Consider the following 15228-nt stretch of genomic DNA (forward strand, 5'->3'; position numbering starts at 1 on the left):
GAGCTACCGCGACTGGCCATGCTTTGCACTTTATATACATTATCTTATTGAATCCTTAAAAACCCTACAAAGTTGATGGTGATATCCCTGGTTTATTGATAAGGTGCTGGTTTATAGGCATAAGATTATTAGTTGGGAAGATGGTAGAGTCCTAATCCCAGGAAGTCCATTTATGAGCATGATCTTGGCTGATACAACTTGAACTCTGCCTTAATGTTCTCTGCTGTGTGTGGCAAACCAAAGATTTTAGGACTTGGGTCTTCTTTTTTTTTTTTTTTTTTGGAGACAGGGTCTCGTCCTGTCACACAGGCTGAAGTGCAGTAGCACAATCATGGCTCACTGCAGCCTCAATCTCCTGGGTTCAAGTGATCCAGCTCAGCCTCCATGCTTAGCTAAATTTTTTTGTTTGTTTGGTAGAGTTGGGGGTCTCAATTTGTTGCCCAGGCTGGTCTTGAGCTCATGGGCTCAAGTGATCCTCCTGCCTCAGCCTCCCAAAGTTCTGGGATTACAGGTATGAGCCACTGTGACTGGCCTAGGTGTTTACTTTTAGCAAGAATTTATTTGGGGGGCTGCTGGTGCCTTCCCTAGTAAGGGAAGGTTGAATCTTGTGAGATTACCACCTCATATACATGCAAAGTCAAATTTTCAAAATTAAGTAAATCTTTTTAAGGCTTTAAAATGTGAAATAAGCAACAGATGTTTGTTGTAGGAAATTAGAAGCACAGATAAGATAAAAAGGATTATCTGTAATTTTTCATTCAGAACTACTGTTGACTAGAATTTTTTTTTTTTTAGTCTTTTTCGTTTAATAAAGTATCTCAAGTTTAAAAATTAGGTTATAAGACTGGGCGTGGTGGCTCACACCTATAATCCTATTACTTTCGGAGGCAGAGGTGGGTGGATCACTTGAACTCAGGAGTTTGAGACCAGCCTGGCCAATGTGGTGAAACCTGGTCTCTATTAAAAATACAAAAATTAGCCAGGCATGGTGGCACATGCCTATAATCCCAGCTAATTGGGAGGCTGACGCAGGAGAATCACTTGAATCCAGGAGGCAGAGGTTGCAGTGAGCCATGATCACACCACTGTCTAATACAGTAACCCCTAACCACATGTGGCTGCTGAGCACTTGAAATTTTAAATTTTACTTAATTTTAATGGATTTAAACATAAATAGCCACATGTACTTAATAGCTTTTCTACTGGACAGCACTGTTCTAGACCTCATAAAAAATAAAATTTCCATAAACCTTGACTGTTTTTCTCTTTTTCAGTTGTGTTGGTGTTGAAGAGGAGAAGGCTGCTGACATTGACCTCTACCACTGCCCCAACTGTGAAGTCTTGCATGGGCCCTCCATTAGTAAGTAGATCTTAGGGTTTCCTAGAGAAGACAATCCAGAGGAGAGACAAAGGAAAGGAAATTTGGGAGAGTGATTGCTTTTGCCTGAGCACTTCTGATTCTTCTTCCTCAGGAAATAGCAGAAGCCTGTGCAGGCTCCACAGGCCAGCAGCTATCTCACTGAGAGGGCAGAAGTTAATAACTTCACCTCCCTCTCTTCCTAAGGCTTATCCAGAGAAAGTACCCATCTTCACCAGAAACTTTCCTGAATCTGTGAGGACCTCATTGACTACAAATGCTCCAAGGGGTGGTTAGATTGGAAGAGAAGAATCTACTGAGGCCTTTGTTCTTGGTATCATAGCTCATGACCGTTCTGACTCACAATCTCTCATCTTTTTCTGGCTTAGTGAAAAAACGCCGCGGATCTTCAAAGGGGCATGATACACACAAGGGGAAACCAGTGAAGACCGGGAGCCCTACGTTCATCAGAGAGCTCCGGAGTAGGACTTTTGACAGGTGAGGAACCCTACCTCCAAAGGCTGGTGAATGCCAGGGCTCTGGGAGGCTGGAACTCACCTCTTCCTAGCTTTCCCAGTGACTGTCCCATTAGGAGCCTCCCCGATTTGTGAGTATCTTCAGGGCTCTGCAAATTCCTCTGGTTTGGTCAATTTCTGGAAAACTTTCGGTAGAAGAAACTCTTTTAATATAAAAAAATTATTGGTCATATATCTCTTTTATAATCGAAAAGAGGTTTTATCTTTTTAAAATTAAACTGGCCTTGTTAAAAGTAAATTACATGAAATAAGCAAAAATAATGAGTTAAAAAAAGGAACAAAGCAGTCTCTTTTGCTTGGTTTTTTAATTCAGTAGACCATGTTCAGGTTTTTAAAAAATAATTTCAACTTTGATTTTAGATTGAGGAAGTACTTGTGCAGGTTTGTTTAAGTGGGTATACTGCATGTGCTGAGGTTTGGGGTGCAAATGGCCCCATCACCCAAGCAGTGAACATAGTACCCAGTAGCTAATTTTTTAGCCCCTTCCCTGCTACCTCCCTCCCGACTAGAGTGGTCCCCAGTATCTATTGTTCCCATCTTTATCTATGGGTACCCAATGTTTAGCTCCTACTTAAAAGTAAGAACAAGCAGTATTTGATTTTCTGTTCCTGCATTAATTGGCTTAGGATAATGATCTCCAGCTGCATCCATGTTACTGAAAAGTATATTTCATTCTGTTTTATGGCTGTGTAGTATTCCATAGTATATATGTACCACACTTTTCTTTATCCATTCTACTGTTGATGGGCACCTAGTTTGATTCCATGTTTTACTATTGTGAATAGTGCTGCAGACATATCAGTGCATGCATCTTTTTAGTAGAATGGTTTATTTTCCTTTGGGTATATACCCAGTAATGCGATTGCTGGGTGGAATGGTAGTTCTCTTTTAAGTTCTTTGAGAAATCTCCAAACTGCTTTCCATAGTGGCTGAACTAATTTACATTCCCACTAACATGGTGTAAGTATTCCCTTTGCTCCGCAGCCTTATCAGGATCTGTTTTTTTTTTTTTTACTTGTTTTCATGTTTTCTGTAACCGAAGTGTTACTTGGAATAAGTGTTTCTTCAACTTAATATTTCTTATTTTATTTGTTTATTTAAAGGCAGAAACTCTCCTCTCTACCCCAGACTCCTCAGGTTCCTTCTCCAAAGTCAACCTGTTATTTGTAGATTCTTTCAGAAATGGTTTTTGCATATACAAACATAGATTTTTTTAATTCCTTTTTTTGACACAAGTGGAAACACTATATATTGTTCTGTATCTTGCTTTTTTTTTTTTTTGAGACGGAGTCTCGCTCTGTCACCCAGGCTGGTGTGCAGTGGCGCGATCTTGGCTCCCAGCAAGCTCCGCCTCCCGGGTTCACGCCATTCTCCTGCCTCAGCCTCCCGAGTAGCTGGGACTACAGGCGCCCGTCATCATGCCCGGCTAATTTTTTTTTTGTATTTTTAATAGAGGTGGGGTTTCACCATGTTGACCAGGATGGTCTCGATCTCCTGACCTCGTGATCCGCCCACCTTAGCCTCCCAAAGTGCTGGGATTACAGGCGTGAGCCACCGCGCCCGGCCCTGTGTCTTGCTTTTTTTAAAAAAACTTATGTATATTTGAGATCAATCCATAATAGCACATACAGATGTTCTTTTTCATGGCTGTTTAATATTACATTGCATGGTGTAACATTTATTTAGCAGGTCCTCTACTGATGGACATTTAAGTTGCTTCCAGTATTTTGCTATTACAAAGAAATACTGTAATGAATATCTTTGCACTTAAGTTTTTGCATACGTTGCCAATTACATCCATAGTGGCTATACCATTCTACATTCCCACAGATATAATGTGTGGAGGGTGCCGATTTTCCTATATCCTAGCCAATATTGTTTGTTTGTTTTATTTTATTTTTTTTTGAAATGAAGTCTTGCTCTTGTCTCCCAGGCTGGAGTGCGATGGTGTGATCTCGGCTCACTGCAACCTCCGCCTCCCAGGTTCAGGCGATTCTCCTGCCTTGGTCCCCCGAGTAGCTGGGATTACAGGCACCTGCCACCACGCCCGGCTAATTTTTGTATTTTTAGTAGAGCTGGTTTTTTTACCATGTTGGCCAGGCTGGTTTTGAACTCCTGACTTCAGGTGATCTACCTGCCTTGGCCTCCCAAAGTGCTGGGATTACAGGCATGAGCCACCACGCCCGGCCACCAATATTGTTTATTATCAATTTTTATTGCCTTTCTGATAAATCGTGAAATCCTACTGTTTCCACTTGTGCTTTTTCTCTTTTCTTTTTTTTTTTTTTCTTGAGGCAGTGTCTTGCTCTGTTGCCTAGGCTGGAGTGCAGTGGTGCAATCTCAGCTCACTGCACCCTCCGCTTCCTGGGTTCAAGCAATTCTTCTGCCTCAGCCTCCCAAGTAGCTGGGATTACAGGCACGCACCACCATGCCCAGCTAATTTTTGTATTTTTAGTAGAGACGGAGTTTTACCATGTTGGCCAGGCTGGTCTCAAACTCCTGACCTCAAATGATCTGCCCACCTCAGCCTCCCAAAGTGTTGGGATTACAGGTATGAGTTACTGCACTCAGCCCACACTTGTATTTCTTTAATTATGAAGGAAATAAGTAGTTTTTTTTTTTTTTTTTTTTTTTTTTTGAGACAGGCTGGAGTCCAGTGGTGCAATCACCACTCTCTGCAGCCTCGATCTCCCTAGCTTAATCCATCCTCCCACCTGCGCTTCCTGGGTAGCTGGGACTACAGGTGTGTGCCACCACACCCAGCTAATTTTTTTTTTTTTTTTTTGTAGAGACGGGGTTTTGCCATGTTGCCCAGGCTGGTCTCCAACTCCTGGGCTCAAACAATCTGCCTTCCTTGGCCTCCCAAAGTGCTGGGATTACAGTTGTGAGCCACTGCACTCAGGCTTAGATTTCATACATTTATAAACCAGCTTGATTGTTTTCTCTGTGAACTGCTAGCTTGTGTTGACAGGCATTCTGTTGTGTTACTATTACTGATTTATAACAGCTTTCTTGCAGAATATTTTAATTTCTATATGGTTAAATTTATTTATTACTATTTTTAATGACTACTGGGTTTTTCCCAGGTTTTTCTGCTCTTAAAGCTTTATTTTTTGGAATTTAATCTTTGGACCATCTAGGATTATGTAAAGAATGAGATAGGCAGGCCGGGCACAGTGGCTCACGCCTGTAATTCCAGCACTTTGGGAGGCTGAGGTGGGCAGATCACCTGAAGTTGGGAGTTCAAGACCAGCCTGACCAACATGTAGAAATCCCGTATCTACTAAAAATAGAAAATTTGCTGGGCGTGGTGGCGCATGCCTGTAATCCCAGCTACTCGGGAGGCTGAGGTAGGAGAATCGCTTAAACCTGGGAGGCAGAGGTTGTGGTGAGCCGAGACTGTGCCATTGCACTCCAGCCTAGGTAACAAGAGTGAAACACTGTCCCCCCCCCCAAAAAAAAATGAGATAGACATTGAGTTTAATATACTTGTCCCAGCACAAGTTGTCAGAGTTGTCAAATATAAATCTTTTCTCCACCATGATTTAAAGAAAACTATTTACTTTTCTTTTTTTTTTTTTTTTTAAAAAAAGAAAGAAACAGGGACTCTGTCACCCAGACTGGAGTGCAGCGGCATGATCAAAGCTCACTGTAGCCTCCAACTCCTAGGGTTCAAGTGATCTTCCTGCCTCAGCCTCCCAAGTATGTAGGACTGTAGGCCTGCACCACCATGTCCTGTTAATTTTGAATTTTTTTTGTGGAGACAGGTTTAGAAATGATGCCCAGGCTGAAACTCATTAAGTACGCATGTTGAGAAAGTTGTTGTATATGCATGTTGAGAAGGTTGATGTAAAAATGTTGCTGTTTTGTTTTAATCAGTCTTTTCTCTTTGATAGTGTTTTAAATTGGGTAATGCTGCTCTTGGTTAGAACAAATCTGCCAAACTCGTCAGATGTGTCTTTTCTTTCTGGCCAGGCTTTTGACTGATTTCTTCTTGTCACCCAGAGAAGAGCACCATGTTGGCAGAATACTCCCCACCTCTGCCAGTGACCTGGTCTCTAGCCTTGGACAGATCATTTCTTCCCTAGCAGATGAGGTTTTTGCCATTAGTTACCAGCTTACATTAAGTCCCCTCATAAAAACCCCACCTCTTGGGTGAGTGGCAGCCTCCAATAAGGCCTTTAGTGGGCAGTGCCTCAGGCTCAAGCTTTCTCTTCTGTGGCCCTCAGCTCAGATGAAGTGATTCTGAAGCCCACTGGAAATCAACTGACTGTGGAATTCCTGGAAGAAAATAGCTTCAGTGTGCCCATCCTGGTCCTGAAGAAGGATGGGTTGGGCATGACGCTGCCCTCGCCATCATTCACTGTGAGGGATGTTGAACACTATGTTGGTAAGACACTACAGACCCTTTTAATTGTAACATTGTTCATTCCTGTCAAGATCTGTGTCCCTTCCCCTCAAATCTGTTTTTGCATTTCCTCTCTAAACATCTTGGGAATCTGAGGTGAAATGCCTTGTCCAAAGTCATTCTTCGGCAGAGAGAGCCAACATCCTAGTCTCTTCTTCTTTCATTCACTCATTCGTTTATCAGAGACAGGGTCTTGCCCTGTTGCCCAGGCTGGAGTCCAGTGGTGTGATTAACTCACTGCAGCCTCCACCTCCTCCTGGGCTCTAGGGATCCTCACACCTCAATCTCCCGAGTAGTTGAGACTACAGGGATGCACCACCATGCCTAGCTAGTTTTATTTTTTGTAGAGATGACGTCACGCTATGTTGCCCAGGCTGATCTCCAACTACTGGGCTCAAGCGATCCTTCCGCCTCGGCCTCCCAAAGTGCTGGGATTACAGGCATGAGCCACCACGCCCAGCTCCTTCTCCTTTTAATAGTCTATACAACCCTAGGTTGAACTCCGTTTTTTACCTGGGAAGTTCTAGGGATCATTGTCTTCTGTTGAAATGAGAAAGCTTTTGACTGTGTCTCTCACATGCCACTTGTTATCTGGGCATGAGATTCTGTGGAGAGGATGAGAAGAAATGGAGAAGCAAGGCCCAGGCAGGTGGACTACTATGTGTGAGGCTGTGTGTCAGGTAGTTCCATTGCCCTAGCAGGGCACATAGATCTAAGGAAAGTGTGATGTGTTCCTACCCCTGCCCCCCAAACAAACACACACATATACATACAGTGTCGGTGGAGAGAAGCTTTGAGTGTAAGGCTATTCTAGGGACTGATGAGGGGACAAGAGAGTCTTCCACAGTCCCTGAGACTACTTGGTACAGAACCTATCTCTTTACTCCAGGTTCTGACAAAGAGATTGATGTGATTGATGTGACCCGCCAGGCTGACTGCAAGATGAAGCTTGGTGATTTTGTGAAATATTATTACAGCGGCAAGAGGGAGAAAGTCCTCAATGTCATTAGTTTGGAATTCTCTGATACCAGGTAAGAGGTGCAGGAATAGCAAACCTGACAAAGTGCCTAAAACTTGTGTGATATATCTAGTGTACATTCGTGTTCTTCTCTCTTTCTTTTTGAGACGGAGTCTTGCTCTGTCACCCAGGCTGGAGTGCAGTACACGATCTTGGCTCACTGCAACCTCCGCCTCCTGGGTTCAAGCAGTTGTCCTGCCTCAGCCTCCTGAGTAACTGGGATTATAGGCGCCCGCCACCATGCCTGGCTAATTTTTGTATGTTTAGTAGAGGCAGGGTTTCACGATGTGGGCAGGGCTGGTCTCGAACTCCCTACCTCAGGTGATCTGCCCGCCTCGGCCTCCCAAAGTGCTGCGATTACAGGCATGAGCCACTGCACCTCGCCTCGTGTTCCTTTCTCTTCTTCCTGGTGGTTTCTTCCTCTGGGATGGCGAGCTGGGTTATATTTTCTAGGGTAGCTGCTCATATTATAACACTTGAGTCATATTTCTCCACAGTTTATAGCATTGGATAGATTACATAGTAGCTATTTTAATTAATTTTTGTCTCCTTTTTCAAGACCTTAGGACAGCCTTCTTTGACCTTTTCCTCCTGTATACAACAGTGGCATAGTCATTGTGTAACTGCTGGGATAGGTCCTCAGTTCCTGGAAATAGATTTACTAAAATTACCCCAATGTAAGTTTCTTACATTTAAAAAGAAAAAGAGAAATCTATTTACCTTTAAATGATTCTATCTGGACTCACACACTCAATAGATAACGTATATAGTCTTCTCTTTGGGTCAGAAATGTAGGAAATACCAAGAAATCATAACTTATCTTTTTGCCCTTAGGAAACTTACTGTTTGATTATTTACATTTTTAACTTTTAATTTGTAGATTCATAGGAAGTTGCAAAAAAGTGTACAGGGAGGTCCTGTGTACTCTTTAGCCACTTTCCCTATGGTAACATATTATGTGATTGCGGTACAATATTAAGACCCTTGCTGTTGTTTCTAAGATGCAAGGTTAAACAACCTGAGAGTGTTTTAAAACTATAATTGTTAGTTTATACCTCACTTCATCCTGAAGGACTATTAAAGGTAACTTACAGAGATGTGGAGAAGCCAAAAAAAAACAAAAGAAAAATTAGGACAAAAGTGAAATAAGATTGGGAAATGGGATATGCATGTGGTGGGTACTCTGCACATAAAATGCATTTATGAATGTCTGGATAGTTGGTGGAGATGGACTGTAGAGTTTTCAGTGAATTTCCTGAAGTTCAGAACAAAGAGAGGAGTGCAATATTGTAAGATTTTACATAGGATAAAAACAACCAGATGTTTCAGAGAAACATTTCTTTACCTGGAACTGAGCCCTGTGAGGTTGCTCTAGTGGTTTCTCATAAAGAAGACACTATGAGATAGGGATAGTGCAATAACTTCTGTAGTCCACATGCCAAGTGAGTAGTCTGGAGTGGGGCTGGGGAGTATGAGCATTTAGTGGAGGAAATGAACACCTTTGACTGGAGAAGCCTATGGAGCTGGGACTTGGGATTTCTGGAGATGAGTAGAGTGAGGATACTGACCAGACTTACAGAACAGAAATAAGTGTCTTGTGTGCCTTTGGGGATTCTGTGGAGGGAACTTGTTCTCTGACTTATCTGACCCTCAGTGAACTGTGGGGTATTTTATTCAGGCCTCAACCTTCTATTCCCAATCAGCTGACATCTGCTGTCCACCCCTTCCTTGGTAGACTTTCTAACCTTGTGGAGACACCGAAGATTGTTCGAAAGCTGTCATGGGTCGAAAACTTGTGGCCAGAGGAATGTGTCTTTGAGAGACCCAATGTACAGAAGTACTGCCTCATGAGTGTGCGAGATAGCTATACAGACTTTCACATTGACTTTGGTGGCACCTCTGTCTGGTACCATGTACTCAAGGTAGGAATATGCATGGCTTCTGGAGGCAGCCAGGCCTTGGGCCTCCCTGTACGTGTCACATGGCAGCACAGAAACATTTTGAATTAGTTTGATTTACATTTTTGAATAAAAAATATTTGATTTGGCCAGGCATGGTGGCTCACGCCTGTAATCCCAGCACTTTGGGAGGTTGAGGCGTGCAGATCACGAGGTCAGGAGATTGAGACCATCCTGACTAACACGGTGAAACCCCATCTCTACTAAAAATACAAAAAATCAACTGAGCGTGGTGGTGGGCGCCTGTAGTCCCAGCTACTGGGGAGGCTGAGGCAGGAGAATGGCGTGAACCCGGGAGGCGGAGCTTGCAGTGAGTCGAGATCATGCCACTGCACTCCAGCCTGGGCGACAGAGCAAGGCTCCGTATCAAAAAAAAAAATCGATTCAAAAATGTTTGACTAATCAAACATTTTAAAATAATAGCAGATACCTGAGGTTTTCCTGGTTGTTACCTTCTTTTTTGTTGTTGTTGATGCAGAGGAAAAACAAAGATTTTATTTATTTATTTATTTGAGATGGAGTTTTAGTCTGTCGCCCAAGCTGACAGTTGCCAGTGCTGGAGTGCAGCGGCGTGATCTCAGCTCACTGCAACCTCTGCCTCCTGGGTTCAAGCAATTCTCCTGCCTCAGCCTCCCAAGTAGGTGGGATTATAGGCGCCCACCACCACGCCCAGCTAATTTTTGTATTTTTAATAGAGACAGGGTTTCACCATGTTGGCCAGACTGGTCTCGAACTCCTGACCTGAAGTGATCTGCTTGCCTCCAACACACCTCCCAAAGTGTTGGGATTACAGTCATGAGCCACTGCACCCAACCACTCTTACCTTCTTAATTGAACCAACTTATACTCATACCAGCATGTATGGAAACGTCCACATTTACTTTAGAAATTCCTGGCAACATGCGAAGCTTCCCTTCCTCCAACTTTATTGAGGTATAATTTATATACCATAAAATTCATCCATTTTGGCCGAATCCCAGCACTTTGGGAGGCCAAGACGGGCGGATCATGAGGTCAGGAGATCGAGACCATCCTGGCTAACATGGTGAAACCCCGTCTCTACTAAAAATACAAAAAAAATTAGCTGGGCGTGGTGGCAGGCACCTGTAATCCCAGCTACTGGGGAGGCTGAGGCAGGAGAATGGCATGAACCTGGGAGGCGGAGCTTGCAGTGAGCCGAGATGGCGCCACTGCACTCCAGCCTGGGCGACAGAGTGAGACTCCGTCTCAAAAAAATAAATAAATAAATAAAAATTCATCCGTTTTAATTGTACAATTTGATGAATTTTGTCAATTGTATATAGTCATTTAACTGCCACCACAGTGAAGATAAAACCTGTGTAAGAAATCTTTTTAAAGTCAGGATTTCTATAGTTTCCTTTTTAGTGATTGTTAACAATTTTGTAATTAGTGTATTAATTGTCAGTGACTATAAAGGATTTTTGAGGTCTGGAAAACAAATTCCTAATTCCTTAAATGATTTTGGTTTTCACCGTTGTTCACATTATTTAGTTTTCTTTTTTATTATTATTATTTTTTTCTTAAAAGACAGAATCTGGCTCTGTCACCCAAGCTGGAGTGCAGTGGTGCAATCATAGCTCACTGCAGCCTCTCACTCCTGGGCTCAAGGGATCCTCCTGAGTGCCTGGGAATATAGGTGCATGCCATCACTCCCAGCTAATTTTTTTTACCTTTTTTTTTTTTTTTTTTTAGAGACAGTGTCTCACTTTGTCACCCAGGCTGGAGTACAGTGGCATGATCATGGCTCACTGCAGCCTCGACCTGCTGTGCTTAAGCTGTCCTCCCACTTCAGCCTCCCAAGTAGCTGGGACTACAGATGTACACCACACATCTGGCTAATTAAGAAAATTTTTTTTTGTAGAGACTAGCTCTCACTATGTTGCCCAGGCTGGTCTCAAACTCCTGAGCTCCAGAGATCTTCCCACCTTGGCCTCCCAAAGTGCTAGGATTACAGACATGAGCCACCGTGTCCAGACAATTTTTTTACTTTATTTTTTGTAGAGACAGGGTCCCACTATGTTGCCCAGGCTGGACTCAAAACTGGGTTCAAGTGCTCTTCCTGCCTTGACCTCCCAAAGTGCTGAGATTTCAGACTTGAGCCAACATGCCTGGCCTAGTTTTCTTACCAGAAAAGTCAAAGGAAAGAATGGAAAACTTGGATTGTGGCTCTTGTCCAAGTGATCACAAGTCCTTAACTAGTTGTTTCCATTGGTTTATCATGTAGGAATTAGAATGTGTAAATGAAAGTGCTATTATGCAAATGTTAGGTTTAACTCTTATTTTAAAATAATTTCATTTTATAGAAAAGTTCAAAAATAATGGGAAGAATCTCTGCCCTTCCCCGAGATTCCTCAAATGTTACCATTTTATTATATTCTCTCTCTAAAGCAAACACAATAAAACGGTTATATATATTTTTTTTCCTGAGACATTTGCACGTAAAGACATAGTATTCCTTTATATCTTAATAATTCAGTTGTAGTTCTTAACTACAGGTTTGTCTTAAAACTTTGTCTTAAAAACAAAGACAATGTCTTAAATAATTTGTATAGTTATCAAAATCAGTAAGTTAACATTGATATACTAGTACCTAATCTACAGATCTGATTCAAAATTCTCCGGTTGTACAACTGATATTTCTAGTGTTACTTTTCTTCATTGAAATTTATTATTGGGAAATATTGGTTAAACCAATCATGCTTTGAGAATATATTTGTGCTACTGGGTTTTTGTTTCTTTCTTTTTCTTTTCTTTTTTGCCAAATTATCTTTCTGATGTTTATCCAGGCAAAACACAATTAGGAAATAAATGTTCTTCCAAAAGATAATCACATAACATATAATCTTCCAGAAGTCCTTGGGCTTTGATTGCAGGTGTGGGAAGGAACACTCTGTAAATGGCATTTGAAGGCAAATTCAATTTTCTTCTCATCAGTAATGTGGCCTTAAATTCTCCTAAGGCTACTAGTATTGATCTACTCATCTGTAGAGGCCATTTTTTATTTGGCATTGTGTCTAAAATAGGAACACTTGGGGTACATTTGTCTTAACTTGAACAATTTTGTTTGAAATGCCCTTTCCAATTTGTTTTTGTCAAGTTTATAGAAACTTAAAAGTACAAAAAGCAAAGTGACCTTTTGAAGTTTTCCAAATCCACATAAAAATGATTCTTGGATGGGTTTGGGCAAGAAATCTGGCATATTGCCATCATTTTGGAGCATGGGAGAAATAATAGCCTTTTGGAGTACCCATTAAGGACTTTTCTGGAAACCCTTGGTATTTTTGTCACTTTAACCTCTTTTTGTTTCAGGGTGAAAAGATCTTCTACCTGATTCGCCCAACAAATGCCAATCTGACTCTCTTTGAGTGCTGGAGCAGTTCCTCTAATCAGAATGAGATGTTCTTTGGGGACCAGGTGGACAAGTGCTACAAGTGTTCCGTGAAGCAAGGACAGACACTTTTCATTCCCACAGGTCTTCCCTTGGGTGCCTCTGGGAGGGTTCAGGGAGGGTGGAAAGAAGAAGAGAGCTTTTGGCCCCATAGCATATTAATCTGATTATGTGGGATGTCTTTCTCATATCAGCCAAAGGCACAGAACTGGGCCTTGAAAATTTCATGTGGTAGTCAGTGAGCAGCATGGTCACCTGGGGAGGCTGAAAGTGGGGAATGTCCAGGAGGAGGCTGATGGACTTCTTTGTCCTGGGTTGATGTCATCTTGGTGAAGATAGAGAACATGACTCTGAGCCCCGTAACTCTAGGGTTAGTGCCTGGGAGGCTGGCATTCTAGGCTCTAAGTCAGAATGACCTGTGGTGGGGATGGGGCTTTTTTTCCTAAATAGTATGTACCTGGGCTTCACTCTTAGAATTATGAATTCTTAGGTCTTGGGTGAGATTTGAGTATATTTATTGTGAAAAAAATCCCCCAGTTGTCTCAATTTGGAGAGAGTTGACATCTTTACTTGATTGGGTCTTGTATGAATACAGTATATCTCTCTACTTATTTAGATTTTCTTTCATTTCTTTAATCAGAATTAGTGTTAAATTTTCTTAAAATGTATAGTAGAATTCTCTAGTGTAATCACATATGCCTGGAGATTTGTTTTCTTGGGAAGTTTTAAATTAACATTCAATTTTAAAAATCTTCGTAAGGCTATTCAGATTTTGTATTTTGTGTTAAGTAAGTTGCGATCATCTGCTTTTCAAGGAATTGGTCTATTTAATCTAAATTGTCAAATGTATGTGTGGAGTTGTTCATAGTGTTTTCCTTTTTTTTTTTTTGAGATGGAGTTTCACTCTTGTCACCCAGGCTGGAGTGCAGTGACGCGATCTCGTCTGCCTGTGATCTCTGCCTCCCAGGCTCAAGAGATTCTCCTGCCTGAGCCTCCTGAGTAGCTGGGATTACAGGCTTGCACTACCACGCCCGACTAATTTTTTAATTTTTAGTAGAGATGGGGTTTCACCATGTTGGCCATGGCTGGTCTTGAACTTCTGACCTCAGGTGATCCACCCCCCTCAGTCTCCCAAAGTGCTGGGATTATAGGCATGAGCCACTGCACCCGGCCATATAGTGTTTTCTTATTACCCTTTTGATATCTTCCAAGTCTCTAGTGGTATTCTTTGTATCATTCCTGACATTAGTTATTTGTGCTTTCTCTTTTGTTTGTGTCAGTCTTCTACAGATTGGTCAATTTTTATTGATATTTCCAAAGAGCCACTTTTTTTTTTTTTTTTTTTTTGAGACAGAGTCTCACTCTGTCACCCAGGCTGAAGTGTAGTGGTGCGATCCTGATCCCGGCTCACTGCAACCTCTGCCTCCCAGGTTCAGGTGATTCTCTTGCCTCAGCCTCCCGAGTAGCTGGGATTACAGGCGCCGGCCGCCACGCCTGGCTAATTTTTGTGTTTTTGGTAGAGTTGCGGTTTCACCATGTTGGCCAGGATGGTCTCCATCTCCTGACCTCATGATCTGCCTGCCTTGGCCTCCCAAAGTGCTGGGATTACAGGGGTGAGCCACCACACCTGGCCCACTTTTTGTTTTATTGATTTTTCTCTGTTGTCTTTTTGTTTTCAGTTGTATTGATTTCTGCTTTTATCTTTATTTTTCCTTCCCTCTGCTTGCTTTTGGTTTATTTTGCTCTTTTTGTAGTCTTGAGATGAGAGCTTAGTTTATTGATTTCAGTCTTTCCCTAAATTTCCCTCTCAGCATTGATGTAGGTGTGTCACACAAATATTGATATGTTGTATTTTCATTAAGTTAAATGAGCTTTTGAAAAACTAAGATACATCTTATATATTGTAAAATTTACCATTTTAAAGGGTACAATTCAGTTCTTTATATATGTACAAGGTTGTACGTCACTGCTATCTAATACCAGAGAATGTTCATTATTTTATTTATTTATTTTTTGAGATGGAGTCACTTTTTTGTCCAGGCTGGAGTGCAGTGGCATGATCTCGGCTTACTGCAACCTCTGCCGCCGGGTTCAAGTGATTCTCCTGCCTCAGCGTCCCAAGTAGCTGGGACTACAGGCTTATGCCACCACGCACAGCTAATTTTTGTGTTTTTAATAGCGATGGGATTTCACCATGTTGGCCAAGCTGGTCTTGAACTCCTGACCTCAGGTGATCCACCCGCCTCGGCCTCCCAAAGTGTTGGGATTACAGGCGTGAGCCACTGTGCCTGGCCCAAATGTTCATTGTTTTAAAAAGAAACCCTATACTCATTAGCAGTCACTCTTTATTCATTTGTCCGCCAGCCCTTGACAACCCGTTTTTAACTTCATTTGTATATGGATTTCACCTTCTGAATATTTCATATAAATGGAATGTTGTAATATGCTGTCTTTTGTGGCTAGCTTCTTTCACTCATAATGTTTTCAAGAATCATCCATGTTATAGCATTTATCAGTATGTCCAGGCTGGAGTGCAGTGGCA

General features: G+C 42.0%; 1 protein-coding gene across 5 annotated transcripts in view; it reads left to right on the forward strand.

Annotated features, from left to right (window-relative positions):
• The window catches only part of PHF8 (PHD finger protein 8), a 105862-nt gene that overhangs the window by 22123 nt on the left and 68511 nt on the right, over positions 1 to 15228 (forward strand). For all 5 annotated transcript variants that reach the window (XM_007991786.3, XM_007991791.3, XM_007991788.3 and 2 more), the window contains exons 3-8: positions 1275 to 1360; positions 1747 to 1855; positions 6123 to 6283; positions 7191 to 7332; positions 9055 to 9241; positions 12608 to 12770. In XM_007991786.3, the coding sequence (XP_007989977.1) occupies positions 1275 to 1360; positions 1747 to 1855; positions 6123 to 6283; positions 7191 to 7332; positions 9055 to 9241; positions 12608 to 12770 (848 nt within the window). The remainder of the gene's footprint in view (positions 1 to 1274; positions 1361 to 1746; positions 1856 to 6122; positions 6284 to 7190; positions 7333 to 9054; positions 9242 to 12607; positions 12771 to 15228) is intronic.

Source organism: Chlorocebus sabaeus, chromosome X (assembly GCF_047675955.1).
Source record: "Chlorocebus sabaeus isolate Y175 chromosome X, mChlSab1.0.hap1, whole genome shotgun sequence".
Lineage (NCBI taxonomy): Eukaryota > Metazoa > Chordata > Mammalia > Primates > Cercopithecidae > Chlorocebus > Chlorocebus sabaeus.